This window comes from Drosophila persimilis, unplaced genomic scaffold (genome assembly GCF_003286085.1).
Source record: "Drosophila persimilis strain 14011-0111.01,24,50 unplaced genomic scaffold, DperRS2 tig00000000-arrow-pilon, whole genome shotgun sequence".
NCBI lineage: Eukaryota > Metazoa > Arthropoda > Insecta > Diptera > Drosophilidae > Drosophila > Drosophila persimilis.
Genome location: NW_020825288.1, coordinates 21152221 through 21167912, shown reverse-complemented (window position 1 = coordinate 21167912; position 15692 = coordinate 21152221). Strand labels below are relative to the sequence as shown.

Here is a 15692-nt window from a genome sequence, read left to right as displayed (position 1 = left end):
GCAGATACACTCAAATGAGCAGTCGGAAAAGTGGCTGAAAAGTTTGTGGGTAAAACGTTTATTATGCATTAGCCATGCTTAAACGGTTAAATCAACTGTAAATCACCCAACGCCCGCCCGCAAAATAAGGTCAATGAGAAAGGTCCTTTGGTCAACTGGCAGCCAAATCAAGTGTGAACCAAGTGAGAGAGATTTGATAAATCGCAGCGATAATATGTGTGTGTTCACCAGGGAAGTTGGGCAACACTTTGTGGGAAGTATGTCGAAACCAGATGATACGCTTAGGGGAAGGGCACATTCAAATGGGGTTTGTCGAAGAGTACCCACCATTTTGGCATAGGTTTATACTAGATGATAGAGGGGTTTTATTGGATGGGATCTTCCTTAGATGATAGGGGCGTACTACTTATCAGTAGTACCAGATTTCCCAGCAGTTTGGGTCTGTAAAAGCTCCCATTGCCTACACTGTCAAATCATTATCATATCCAAGAAAATGAATACATTTTTCCGCCTAATACTCGTATAAATTCAAGCAAAATGAAAGGTAGTATCATAGAAGAAGAGTTTATCATCCCAAAATATCCCCTGCTGCCGGTGCCACTCATCAAATATGAAACCATACACAATCTGGACTGCAGCAAAGATCTGAGTGTCAGTCTGCCAATCGCTATAGAAGCCGTGAAGGATGCTGCAGGTGGCGATGCTCCCAAGGCGCCAACGGCTGGCGCTCGAATGTTTCAGAGCATTGGTTCGAAAGAGGCATTCTCGGAGGAGCCCGAGGAGATCAAATACAAATGGAACTCGCCGCGTCTGATGATACTCTGTGCGGATGGGGACATCAATTGTGCCATGCACTATCTGTTGGAGTCCTTACACGATCCCTTTGCTGCCAATGCGGTGGCCACGCTGCTGCTGCAGGAGTCCATGCTGGAGGAGTTTGTGAATCGACTGGAGGATCGCTTGGAGGAGCTGCGCCCCGAGATAGCCAATCATCCGGTTTATCTGACAACTCTGACCAGAATCGAAGAGTTGAAGGCCAGAACGATTGTGTCCTCCTTGGAGAAGGTGCCACGGCACGCCTCGCCCACGATTGTCTTCGATCTCAGTCACAGTTACCTGGGGAATGGACCCACTGGGGTCATAACCCTGCACACCTTTCGCACCTTCAAGGAAGCCCTCCAGCTGCAGGCGCGCGAGTCGGTGGACTTCACTTCGGTGAGCATCTGGAATGAGAAACTGAGCGCCGCTTACGAGCTGGTAGCACGCCTCAATTTCGATATATTTTTGCTGAACTGCTTCTACGTGAATCTGGACCCCATTGGGCTGGCATTTGTGAGCAATCTCAACTCTGCGAAAGTCACCCAGGACTACCACTACGAAACGCTGACTTTCAAGAAGAAGCGCAAGGTGATTGTTCATCCGGCGACCACCATCTGGGGCCAGAAGGCCAAGGAGTTGCAGCCACCACAGCCGCGATCTCTCAATGCGATGGTGATGTAGAGCCCCTCATCCAGCCTGCCCCCTCTGGGGGTCACTCAACTCTGGAAAGTTTCGGCAACAAATGCTCCACCCAAAAATATCGGACTAATTGAGTTTACAGCTGCTTGGGCAGCAGCTCCATTAGCAATTTGATTGCCCAGAAATAAGTTTCTAAGGAAATTCAACAGGCGGCTCGCTCGTTCTTTTGGAAGAATAATCAATGGAAAATTGTCGGTGTGCTGTGAGTGTGTGTGTGTGTGTCTTTTAGATGTCCCTCTTTGGTGTTGTTAAAATTAAAAATTCCTTTTGCGAAGTAATTTACGTTACGTGCCAATAATCTCGAAAATTCCCATTCCCAGCCCCACAGCTGCTCCCCCTCCTCCTGGCTCTGCAGTCCTATCTGCCTGCTTCCCAGGACAACAAAGCCAACAACAAAGAAAAGTTCATGTTGGCAACAAAATGAGGTGAGGCAGAACCCTCAGGGGTGGCAGGAGGTGTAGCAGGAGCCTTCATGAGGCAACAGAAGCAGCAACCTCAGGAGCGGGAATAACAGTAACCCCAGGAGGTGTTTCAGGAGCCTCCAGGAGAAAGAGAGGGAGGAGTAGCAGTAGCCCCCAGAAGGAGGCACACGAGGAATTTAGAAAATGCCATAATTACTCCACTTTCCACTTGCCACCGCCTCCACCTCCACCTCCACCTCTACTCATCGGAGATGGACGTCGACCTGCTGGCAGTGGCGATGATGGTGTGGTTTTAATGCTATGGGGCGGTCCTATTAGTGGCACATTCGGCTTGTTGGTTGGCCAAATAATACCACTCTCAATGGAGGAAGCCCAGGAAGAGGAAGGACAGCAGGCTGTAGTCCTGGTCCTCGGAACCCCACAATCTCGACCCCAACCCCAAACTTTATAATGTACTTCCGTTTGCTTTCATTCACATGGCAGCGCCATATCAAAATATTTGACATTTGCATAAATAAAGCGCGCGATCCGGGGCCCCTGAGTTGAAAGTGAAATAAGGCCCGACCGGCCCGGCCCGGCCTCCATATATGTATAGTAACGCGACTCCTGCCCCCTGTCTCCTGCCCTGCCACACAAATATCATGCCAGCAATTGGGCAAATTTAAAAAAAAGGGAGAGGGGCAGCAGGAGCAGCAGAAATATGCAACGCAGGCAGCCAGAACAAAACCGTGGAATGTCCGCTGAAACAGACCATACTGAAAGCGAACCACGAGGCTCGTTGGGCTGGATTGGGGGTTGGTGGGGGTTGGTTGTGGTGTTGGCGTAGCATGCCACTAAAGCAAAGCCAACTCACTAAATAAACAAAATCATAAACCAACAAGCGCGAGAAATATGGGAAGCTTTGTTTAGGGCTCCAAAATGTGCTGATACTCTCCTCCTGATGGAGAGATTGGGAAGAAAATGGTTCAATATGAAGCAGGATTACAATACAAAAGAAAATGATAAATTTATAAATGCTGCATCGATAGAAGAAACGACTTTATGCTTCTAAAATATACATAGAACTCTTGTATCATTCAAACCATAGGTATCGAAAAGAGAAAAGATCTATATCATGATGCAGCAAGCAATTTCGAAGATTCTTTCAATATTCAATGGATCTTCCACCTGAAAAGTACCCCTCCTTATACGCCTAATATTATCAAATAACAATTCCCTTCCCATATGGCTGATACCCTCTCGTAAGGGCATGTCTCACACACTTCCTCTCCCAAAAAAAAATAAAAATAAAGAGGAAAAACCCCAGCGCGAAATGAAGTTTATTTATCCAGCGAATGGGCAAAAAATTAGAGGCGGCTGCATGCAAATTGGCAATTAGGAAATCCTTTATTTTATGAATTCTTTTTTCTCCTGCCGGAGTGAGTGCCGATTTCATTTTCTTGGTTTTCATGTTGGTTTTCATGGCTGGGTGGGAATGGGAGTGGGAGTGGGAGTGCGACGGCCTGGTCTGGCTCGTTGACTGGTTGGGTTTTCAAAATGCAAATAAATGAGAGTCCTCCCTCCTTCTGGCCCCTTGGCTTACTTCCTCCCCTGCAACTTCTGTGCGGTGTTGAAGCCCCATTTAGGGCTTTTATTTGGTGTATGGTGGTGTGTACTGTGGGTGCGGTTCGGAGGGTGGGGTGGCTCCATTTTTCACGCTTTTATTTGGCATTTTATTTTGGTAACGTATTTAATTTCATTGCAGGTTGGTGCCTGCCGTAGTTTATATTTATTTTTACCATATGAATGGAAATGAATTTGCTTAAGTTGAAGGTTAACTTTTCAAAACGAAACGGAACGAACCGGCGATATGTATGCGCCATTTAAAAATATTATCGCGGAAAAAAGCAAATGTTGGAAGTGGCAGTCTCTTGGGGGGGGGTGGGATTAGTTGATCAAAACAAAGTAATCGTGCAACTAATGAGCTCTCAAATATCAAATTAAATGAGTGGATACTCCACAAATGGATAGTGTAAAGGAAATACTAAGCGGGGTTGGGGGCAGGATGAAAATCGGGATATCTCTCGAAAAATAAATCCACAAGCGATAAATTTCAGAGGGGCAGGCAGCAGCCGCACGTCCAGGGAAAAACCTCTTGACGTCCGTTGGCTGGGAAACATTTCGTTTCGTTTCGCTTTGCTTTGGTTTGCCTTACTTCGATTTTGTTTCGTAATTGGAAAGGTGAGGGCGAAACGAAAGCAAAAGAAAGAAAAAACCAAACAAAGAGAGGCAGACGGCGAGGTAAAGCGAAGCCCAAAGTGAAGTGGAAATCTCAGTTAAGTTGAAAGATTACATCCTGTTTGGGAATGGGAATCGGTGGATGGGAGGCTGGGAGGATGGGAGGATGGGATGCTGGGAACCTTAACTAAAAGTCAATTCCCAAATCAACAGTGGAAGATGACTGGATGGAAAAGTAGCTTATTTCAATCGACAATGTTTAAATTGTGCAAATCCTTTTATTTTAACGATTCTCAAATGTTTCTCTCTTCCTGTTTTTGCTCTCTCTTTTTGTTTTGGGACATTGTTTCATGCAAGTTTGATTTTCAAATCAACTGCAGGTCTGCCTTTAATCCGGCCGAGGGTCCGCTCTATTCAGTTGTCAAAATAAAAGACCTGGCAACCTGTTGCTAAAGAGGATTACTCGTGCGTTGAATGCCACCACCACCCCGCATAGGATTTCCCCTTCTCCTCTTTCTAAACACACAGAAAGAGAGAAAGTTTTCACTTTGATATTTGATTTCCAGGGGCCCAGGGCCCAGGAAAAGTCACTCGAATGGAAAAAGGTTCAAATTACCGCGAGTTTTTAGCTGTTTTTTCTTCAGTTTTCTTTCTCCGTATCCCAATTTTTGTTGGCTGCACTTTACCTTTCGGCTTTTTGAGTTTTTATGCCAAAAGCTGGTCTGGAAAAAGTCCCTGACCCACTCAGCGGTGCCTACTGCTGCCTGCTGCTTGCTGCTTGCAGTGGCTTAAAGCCACTCAGCGGTGCTACTTTTTTTTTTACAAATTAGAGTATGTCTACAAATTGAGGTAAAAATTTGATCCGTTAAGGGATTTAGAAATCCATTTAACAGCCGTGAAGCACTTCCAAATTTCGTCTTTTTAAAGCGGAAGTTTTCCTTTGAATATCGATTTAATTAATTTGAAAAACGTTTCAGTCTCGATTAAATATTAACCGGGCTGACATACGAGTATTTATGAATGTCGAATGTGGCATATGGAATATGGAATGTGAGTGCTTCCGCTTTGTGCCACACTGCCGCTGCAGAAGGTACGGTTCTGTGGTGGCTTAGGGGAGCAGCAGGTCATATCGCATGACAGCCATTAGGAATATTGATTTCCATATCGCAACATTAACCAGAGTCAGAAGGCAGTAGCGGCAAAAAGCAGCAGCTTATTCTCAAGCAGGCAAAAAACAGCAAAAGGCAAAGGGGGAGCGAGACGGGGGAGGAAGAGAGAGAGGCAGAGACAGAGACAGTAGAGTACAGCAGACAGGATACAAACACTCGCACAGATACTTTTCTGGCATACACACATCGAAATGCGCTGACGTAATGTGAAAATTATGCGTTGTAATTTACGCCAGCCAGAAGGAAAAGCGGAAGACGACGCACTCAAACAGTTCAGGCAACAGCAGGAGCGAGAGGGGGAAAACCCAAGGAAAGACAACGAAACAAACGAAGAAAAAACATGCAAGATATTTAAAAGAAGAAGATCTAGACAGACACTCACACAGATACACATGTTGGGATGTTTGGGTGTGTGTGTGTGTGTGTTTTTTATGCAGATGTGGACATGAAAAATTGGAACACTTTAACAGTCAAAGCAGGGAGACACACAGGCTCCCCATCTCCTGTTACTATCCCCCCTCTCTCTTTCTCTGTTGTTGTTTTTTGGCACTTTTTCAGCATCTTCTGCTTCATCTTACACTTTTTTGCTGTTTTTGTTTGCTTTTGGGTGGAGCCCCGAAAGGAAGTTGTAAAAATAAAACATAGCACGTTTGCAAGTAACAAAAAAAAATCAACAACAACAAAAATAACAAAATGTAAGCCATGGAAAAATGCCACCAAGAAAATACCCGATTGTTAAATGGAATGCAGGGGAGACGACAAAAGAAATACTTCATTCGAGGAAATATCTTGAGAGATTCGAACGGAATTTGTTAGAAGATCCTATTGAAAGTTCTTAAAATTATAGATCAAAAGGATAGATCTATATCCTGACAGTGAAAAAAGTTATACATATCTTATGAATTTTTCAAGAATGATTTCAAATTTAGAAGCCCTGAATCAAGCTTGATCCTTTGTTCGTTCTTCCTAATGTCACATAAATCGCTTGCTACTCAATACACCCCTCTATTCCCTTTCAACTAAAGGGTATATCTATACAAAAACAATAGAACGAAAACCCAGAAGCACCAGCAGAGCAGGGCAGAAAAACGAAAGTGAAAAGCACCGAAGGCGAAGAAAAATAACTACATGAAAATTTGTGGTCGCTGAGGAATGCGACTGTGGGAACGGAGGAGACTCCTCCTTCGTGGAGATGCTGAAATTTGCGGGCACTCTAAGCGTGGCATGTGGCATTGGCATCGACATCAGCAGCAGCAGCAGCAGCAGCAGCAAAACAACCTGCGTGTGTAAATGTTTCGAAATAAATTTGTGTCGCCTGCAACGTTGGCAGAAAAATGAAAATGAAAATAAAAATGTGTGTAACAACAGCAAGAACAAGCTGGGGGCCCAGAGAAGAAGCAAAGCCTCATAAATGTTTACACCTTGTCTGGGTAGACTTTTAGGCTCAAATGGTGGATGGGCCTGGGTGGATGGTGGGCCTGGGGATGGGGCACACAAACGTGTCAATGATGAGGCTGCTGCTGCTGCCGAGGGGGATGTGGGTAAGGGGAGTATGAGTACGAGTACGAGTACGAGGACTCTGCTGATTAACGTCGTTGTAATAATGATAATGGCTGACGTTGCATCCTGTTGCACAGTGGAACGGAAATGTGACAGCTCATAGAAGCTAATGAACTCGTCGAGGTGTGAGATATAACTCACGAGAGGTGTGTACGCCGCTTCCTGTTGAACCCTGGAAGTGGGACGAATCCTCTCGGGTTACAGTCCGCCTGCCGTTTATCAACTGTTTTGGGTGGTGCTTCTGTGCCCACTGTGCTGCCCCTATATTTGAGTCATTGCTTTTTCCCCATCCCGTGATTTTTTCACCAACTTTTTCCCCCATTTTGTGGCTGTATATCGCACAGATACAGATACACAATGGACAGCCAGAGAGACATTTAAAATTTTCGTCGAGTTGAGTACATAATTTGCTTAATGGTGATTTATTGTCTGCCTGCTGGGCTCTGGGCTCTGCTCGGTGGCGCCTCGCCCCTAACAAATGGTAAAAATTCGCAAAGTCTTTTTCCTTTTTTGGGGCAGGATAAATGTGCATTATACTTTATGTTCCACATATCTCTATCTCTCTCTCGGCATCTCAGTGTGTGCCAGATATTCCTTTTTCATTTACTCTTTATTTGGGCTTTTTGTGGCAGCGGCTTTTCAATTGGTTCGTTTCGGTTTTTCCCCCTGGAACTTTGGCTAATTTTTTCGGGGGAATTTGTTTATTGTTTCACTCTTTTTACGGCAAAGTTTTTATTTCTGCATCATTTTGCCAGAGTGTTTTATTCTGCATATATTATATATATATTTAATTAAAATAGTTTTTGTTGCCATTTAATGAGCCTAACTAATTTGCAGCTTTGTTCGAGAGTGGAATATGTTGCAACATTTTTGTCAGACACTAAAATTTAATGAGTGTCGGGCCATTAAAAGTGGAAAATTATAAATTCCTCTTAAAAATTTTGAATAGAATTTATGGCTAATCTAATATTAAACATAGTATTTTAAATTTCCAATAGAACTTTCATTCTCTCGATGCGAAAAATCGAATTTAAATGAGAGAGATTAACCAATTCTATTATTATCCAATAATTTGATTGCTCATTTGGTGGCTTATTAACAAGAAAAATTCACACGAAAATTGCCAGAAAATTGAAAAAATCAATTTTGTGAAATCTGTCAACGGGCTGTGGCCACAATTAAAGCAAAGGCGACACAGCTCAGAGAATGAATTTTCGGCAGAACGCCGCAGAAAATGAAATTAATATTAAACAATGCGTGACATTTTTTTTTGCTTTTTGCAACAAAAGCACAAAGCGAACGGAGGTGCCACAGGAGGAGTGCTCCTCCAACCGCAACTCGTTAAAATTGTATGCCACAAATGGCTGCATACGGGTTCATATGCATGTGTGTGTATATGTCTGTGTGTGGCAAGAGCAAACAAGCAACAAGAAGCCGAAAACCATGAAACCATTCCCCGAAAAAGTTAAACAAGCGACAACTGCAAACAGAGCAAAAGAGAAATAAAAATAATTCAAAACAAAGGTGGAAAAACCTGAAAATGAATTAAAAATTCAATTCAGCAAAAGCCTGGAGATAAAGTTCGTGCCTTAGAATGTGAGGTTTATGGAAGAACAAATATGCAGCAGAGACACAATCGAAAAAGTACCCTGTTGAAATGGTGGAAAACTATATATTTAATGCAGAATTACCCAAAATAAATGCCCAGTATTCTTTAGTTTCCTGAAGAAATGTATAAGAAAATCTTTAGAAAAGATTGCGTATACGCAGGTTAACCTCCGAATATTTAAATATTTAAGCCAACTAATGAAAATATTGTAACTATTGACATGCTGCATCAAGATTATTATATAAAAAATGCAATTGAGTTAGTTTCCTGGAAAAAATACACAACTCAGAGTCGAATTCCATTTACATTATTCCCTTCCTGAAACACTTTGGAAATGCGTGACAAATAAAATATTTAAATATGTATATTTTCAGTGTCAGAAACATTTTGACATATTTCGCACTGACAAAGTGCCGCAAAAAGTTGCAAATTGTGGTCATTGTGTGTGCGTCGAGGGACACAAAAAAGCATAAATATATAGAATAATTTCACACAAAACGACCCAACACCCCACGATGACTGCGTTAAGGATTTAAGTTCCGCAAAAAGTTGTAAAAAACTCCCCACATGAATGTGCATGAAAAACTAAGCCCTCAGATGATGATGATCATCATCATCGTGTGGACATCAGGGCAGGGTTTTTTGTTTTTTGTTTTTGCAGCATTTGAAAACGGAAGTGATTTCATCAAATATTCATATTAACTAATTGGATTTGATGCCATTTGGCATATGTCCTGTGTGTCTGAGTGTGTCCTTCACAGCGGATATTGCCTCTCGATCTGCATCGGACTGCACCTTCCGCTCCGGCCACGGCGCAGTAATTTAATACACAATGTTGTTTTTAAATTAAAAATGTATTTACACAGCACTGAAGGATATACCAACCCATCGCAGCAGCGGCGGCGGAGTGTTCTTTCCGAATGTTTTCCTAAGCGGCTCTGCCACTTGCTTACCTAAAAAAGAGAGAATGGATATTAAGAAATGTCCTTTATATCGTCACAAAGATAAGACTACAAAACTAACAAAGTCGTTGGCAAAACTTCGTTGGAAAATTTTCATATTTCTGGAAAATTCTCCCCTCCACGTTGCGGCGCCTGTCTGTTATTGCCTTTGAATTGGTTAAGTTTCGCTCTTTCTAAGTGAGCAAAACCTCTCGCTTTGAGTAAGTTTTTACTTGGGGAAAGACTGAGGGTAGAACTTTAATTTCTCAGCCTTTTCATTAGCATTCAAGGCGCGTAGCACACAGAAGAGAAAAGATGAATAAAATAACACAGCCAAAGAAAAACAAAAAAGAGGCAGTGGCTGTGGCAGCGGCAGCGGCGGCGGCTGAAGAAAAACATCGCGAAAATGTGTCAGTTAAAGTGAAGTATACACAACATGTGGGGGAAACGCGATGAACTCCATGGGAACTCAACTCTTTTTTGGATCCCCGACCCGATCCCCACTAGCCTCTCCACTCAAAAGCTGAAGCCCCTTCTGCATTGCCATTACTTGCACGCGCCAACAAAAAAAAAGTGAAAGAAAACGTGGCGAATATTGCGAAATATTAAAAAAAAAATAATAATATATGTACGAGTGTATACTCTGGTGTATACATATATAAGAATTGTGCTGTGTGCCCAGTGGCAGGAAAAACAGAAGAAGATGAAGCGGCCTGGAGAAGGGCTTCTAGGGGGTGGCAAGAAGATGTCGGCAGCACAAGAAAAAAGAGCTACAAAATAGCATAGAAAATTAATAATCGCGCAATTTTTGCGCCAGTAAACAATGAGAAAGTCTTGGCTCGTTAGTTTCCTCATTATTCTGAATTTTCCAACTTGCTCTGCCCTCGTCCTTTTTCGCTATTTCTGTAGACTTTTCTTTGTGCCTCGCCATTTTTCCAGCTGCAGTCTAAATCGCTGAAAAGGACAAAAACGCAACGGTCGGTGGATGGTGGAGATGGTAAATGGAACAACGGCGGCAAACGAGCCTTAAGGTACTCATAGTTGTTGTTGCTGTTGTTGTTGGATTTTTCCCCTGGAATTGGGTTGAGTTCTTAGGCCGGGGCTGGGGCCGGAGACAACTGTCTGACAAGATGAAGAACAACGCGATTTCCATGGAAAAATAATAATGAAAAATGTGATTTAATATAATTCTTCATAGCAATACAAATTTTGCCCAGACTTTGTTCCCTCTGAAGTGGAGTGCAAATGAAGTGTTGGTCGTATCTGGTAGAATCTCGGTTACTAAATGGTTTTCAGTTTTGTCATTGTTCTCTCTCTGAAAGGAAAGATCACCACTAAGCTGTGGGAATGCAAATTGTGGAAATTTGTGGTTGTTTTTGAGTGGCGCCTAAAAACCGTTGAATGTCATAATCTTCCTGACCAGAGAATGTCGAGGGAACAGTTTGTCTACATTCAGTAATTATTTGAGGCATCAGTGATTACCACGCCCATCGATTGATAAGCCTCAATGAAACCCAAAATGAGACAACATTTAAAGAGCAGTCATGCAAATGATACTGTACTCACAGAGAGTCCTCCCTGTAGAAAGCGCAAAAGCAGGCAAAATCAGATCAAGGGCCAAACAGCCAACAACAAGTTTGGCCCAGAGAGTGTCAAGACTCGATGCTGCGAAGCCCGACAACGAAACGAAACGACAACTAAATTATTAATGCACAATGAACTTGAAGCGCGGACCAGTCCGAGGACAGCGCGGCAAACCAGAAAATATGGCCAACACAACGCAACAAAAAAAGTTGGTAAAAAATCTGCGTATATATGCGAATGATGCAAATGACATTAACTGTAGAAAGAGAGAGAGTGGCGGGAGTAGGGCACAAGGACAAGGGCAAACAACGGTGTAAAAAAATTATAATACGTGAACAAATTGCTCATGGAATAGCAGTCCTGCGTCCTGCGTCCTGTGACTCTCTTTCTCTGTCTCTCTTCCCCCATTTGTTTGTCATTTCATTTTGCATTTTAAATCAACATTTTGTTAGCAGAATTCCATGCTTTATTTTTCGTGATTTTTTTTTGTGTGGGCTTTGTGATTCGCGGGCATAATTTGGATATGCATTAAAAACTTTTCAACTTATTAATACAATTTTTCATGGGAATTTCACCTTTTGAAGTTTGAAGTACGAAAGCCAAACGAAATGCGTAATGATTTTTTCATTGCTGTTAAATAAACAATTAGATGGGGGAAAGGTAGGGAGCTTTGGTGAAAGTTTTACCAGATACGAGTACTTGAGCAGAACCCCTCGTTTATTATACTGGATTAGGAGGAGGAGCTGCTCGGGGCGCCCCCAAAAACTTTCATTTCGTTACGTTTCGTTGCGTGTATGGGTCTAATCAAATTCCGTCATTTAATTTGGGCAACTTTCCGGGACATAAAGGTTAAATGTTGGTTAAAGCAGAGCCAGGAAAGCCCCTTGGGGTGACCATTAGCTTGGGAGTTAAATGGGAGGAAAAGGTTACATTTCACCTTCTGTGCATTTTAGGGAAAGCTGAAATTAGTTACAAGTAAGTTTGGAATAAACATGCCTGTAAATTTAAGGCAAATTAGCAAGCAACAACAAAAATATACATCCCAACCAGCTCCCTTGTATTCCCATAATATCAATTCAACAAATACTCGTATTCCCGCCGGCCAATAAATCATAAGAGTACTATTTATAAGCCCCATTGGAACCCTGCTACCCCGCTCTGGAGAAATAACCAATTTATATTCAATTATCAGTATCCGTATAGTATATGTAGGTGGTGCTGGATTTTTTATACCAGCGGCATGCCCCCACCATAAGCTGCTTAACTATTTTAATTTTCCACGTGATTGTGGTGGGGAGGAGGGGGGCAAGCAGGTTCATGGTTTTACCATCTGCCATATGCGTGCGGGGATTGGCCTCACCTTTTTTCAATAAATTCCTTTGGCCTCAGCTCCGGGCTTCCCAAAAAAGATATCCGAAACACGTGACAGATTTGCTTGGATTACATACGCATTATACACACAGATACACACACGGATACGCACAGGACACACGGGGAGCCGCACAAATATATATGCATATGTGGACTAGGAGCGAAATATCTGTGGATTTACTTGAACTTGTGGCTCTTTCTTGTTTCTTGTTTCTTGTTTCTTGCTGTTGTTGTTGTTGTTGTTGTTATTTTTGGTGTTGTTGGTGTTGTACAAGATACAGAAACTTTATTCAGATGACACTTGCTCGAATGCCTCATCCGATTAGCGGCTGGGGCAACATCTTAATCACTGATTAAATTGAGCGTAAGCCACGAGGCAAGACGCACAACCGACACACGATAGTCCTAGTCGTAGTAGCTCGTAGTCCGCAGCAGGATGTAGCACGTGTAGCTGGTGGCAGGATGCACTAGTACGTCGAGTAGCCGCAACCAAATGATTCCGCACTTGGCCCTTGGACACAACTGAAGCCCACGACAACGGCATTCAAAGTGGCGATGGATGGATGGCAGCAGCCACGATGCTCCCGCCAGAAACCCGAGCTCCGAGTCCCACTCCCCCCACCCAAAGAAAAGCCGAACAGCACGGCAATTGGCAGTAAACCAAGCTAAAGAGAGGCATCTAAGAGAGTATCCGGCGTTTTGGGTGGGACTCTTGACGGACATGCGCTGTGGCCCATACACCAATGCCACCAAGAGAGAGAGTTTGCCCTCTTCCAATGCCCCAAAACTCTGCTCGTTTGGCAGAGTGTCCCAAAGTTGTCCCAAGGACCAAAAACAGCAACAGCTGTTCCCCCAAAAACGAAGCCAATGGACCAGGTCTATAAGAGAAATCTCTTAAAAAAAAAACAACAAAAAAATCCCAAAAAAAAACAAAAAGAAAAGCGTTGTCGTTGTCGGCTTTTGCTGTGACGCACTCTCTTCTGTCTCTCTCTCTCTCCCCCTCTCTCTGAGAGAGAGATTCCTGTCGTGTGTCTTAGGTCAGAAACTGTGGCATCTATGTGTGTGTGTGTGTGTGTGTGTGTGTGTGTGTGTGTTTGCGCGAGAGGCGTATCTGTGTGAGGACGGAATCCTTCGTCCCGGTGTTGGCAGAATTTTTAATTATGATAAATGCCCATTCATAAAAATGAATGGCTTACATTTGCGTTGCGTGTTTATTTTTATACGATATCCCCCCTGCATAATCATTATTGCTTTTATTATATATCTTTTTTATTTATTTCCGTTTTCTTGCGTCACCCCTTTCTCCACCCTTGCACTCATCTACTCCTCTTCCTGCTCTTTCTGCCACGTCTTTCTTCCTTCTTTTGGCAATTTGTTAGCCTCATCTTTGTGTGGCCTTCTTCTTTTCCGTCTTCCGTCTTCCAACCTCCATCCTCTGTGTGCACTTGACAGGCCAAGATTTATGCGACTGCAGTTGGTTGGCGATTGTTAAGGGCGGGCGGGCGGCAGGAGAAAGAGGTGTGATTTGGGGGTGGCTTTTGGGGGGGCACTGAGTGGTGGCTCGGTTCGGTGGTTGATGATCGACTGCCGGCTGCAGGTGTTGATGGCCCCAGATGTGCCTCAATCACCATCAGCGTCAGTTAATAAAATCAGAGCACGACATTTGATGAATTGTTGCCGATTTTCGCACAGCCTTTTAAGGGCCGAAACGTTTAGCCAGCAATTAAACATTCTGGCAGGATGGGCTGAACATGAATAAACGCTGAGAGTTATGCCATTATCCTCCCACCTCCCCCCTCCCCAGTATTGTGCGGCAAAACTCAAACAAAGTTCGATGGGATAGTCCTCTGCGTGTGTCCGACCACTCGACAAAAACCAAATTGACCAAAGTTAATTTAACCACTGTAAACAAGCCGAGAGTTGAGAGCCCGAGAGCCTGAGAGTGAGATCCTGAGAACCAGAGCCACCACCCAAGCACTTCAAATGCTTCGCTGGCCACGAGAACATCCATTCTACAACAACAACAAAAAAATAAAGAAAAAAGAAGGAAGAAAGAACGGACGAACGGAGGAACAGCCGTACAGCATATACGGTAGGGACTGTAGTGAAAATCAATTGAAGCGCCAACAAACGCTTCAATCAATTTTACTTTGGCAAACATTGAGTGCAAAATAAATCACAGCCTCGACTCAGAGAGACTGAAGGCTCGAGACGATGGAAGATGGTCTGGACTGGAGGTAGAGGAGGTAGAGGAGGCAGGGATTGTATGGGATTGGGGACTCAGCTGCATTCCAAGGGATTGCAAGCATCCTGCCCGCCATGCCCACCCATGCCACTGTGGCACATCCTTGTTTTTATCTTATTTATGCAAAGCTGTGGCAAACACCAACAATAACCAGGGAAAACAGGAAAAGGGAAAAGGAAAAGCACGGCAGACGCGAGGCAGCAGCTAAAAAATGAATGAATTCAATGAAATGCGGCTAAAAGTAAACCAAAGGATGCAGAGGCAACAAACCGATTGCCAATGTCTGTGTGTGAGGAGGAAGGACATCATGCTACTTGGAGGCACATCAAACATCTCAAACGAAATGAATAATTTATAGACGCATTTCCACGCTGCCTGTGGAGTGGCAGAGTGGCAGTGGCAGTGGCTGTGGCAAGGGCGAAGGGCGAAGGGAATCGAGAGGAGAGGAATTGTCACGTAAGCCAACTGCAGTATGTTACTTCCAGTTACAGATACACGCACCACATTCGCCACATTCCGCCGGAAGTAAGCCCAACAGCAGCAGGACATACAGAGAGAGGGAGACCCACACACACACATTCCATTCATGGCAAAATAAAAATGCCAATGCCAATGCAAATGCAAATGTAAATGGCAACCTGAAGTGCTTGGGATTCTTTTGCATTTATTCTCATTGCCTTGCCCCGCAAGTATGCCACCCATGTATGTACATCATCGTATCGTGCAACGCACTCGCCATTTTTCCACAAATAAATTCATTTCAATCATGTGCATTTAGTATTTATTCAGACGAAAAATTCATCATTTTATTGGGGAACAACTTTCATGTCTTTCACGACGAACACTATTCATAGTATATTTATTTTTTGTATATTTTTATCATTAGAAAGATCTTAAAAATATGTGACAATATCCCTCGCTCATCGCTGCGCAATGTTTGGGGAGCAAAAAGTTATTTTTATTTCGCGATTATCCTTCAGGCAGAGCGTTCCGAATGCGATTATCAGGATATCAAAATTCGTTTTACACAATTTATATACGAGAACAGAGAATATC

The 15692-nt window shown here is 43.3% G+C and overlaps 2 protein-coding genes across 2 annotated transcripts in view; one reads left to right on the top strand and one right to left on the bottom strand.

Moving 5' to 3' along the window:
• The window catches only part of LOC6591667 (hemicentin-2), a 64307-nt gene extending 51684 nt beyond the window's left edge, over nucleotides 1-12623 (bottom strand). Inside the window, exon 1 of the mRNA XM_026995188.1 lies at nucleotides 12381-12623. The gene's annotated coding sequence lies outside the window, so the exon portion shown is untranslated. The remainder of the gene's footprint in view (nucleotides 1-12380) is intronic.
• On the top strand, nucleotides 538-1784 carry LOC6591665. The gene has a single exon (XM_002016958.2). It carries the CDS (start codon nucleotides 538-540, stop codon nucleotides 1498-1500), a length of 963 nt encoding a protein of 320 aa, XP_002016994.1. The 3' UTR covers nucleotides 1501-1784.
• Nucleotides 12624-15692: the final 3069 nt, after the last annotated feature.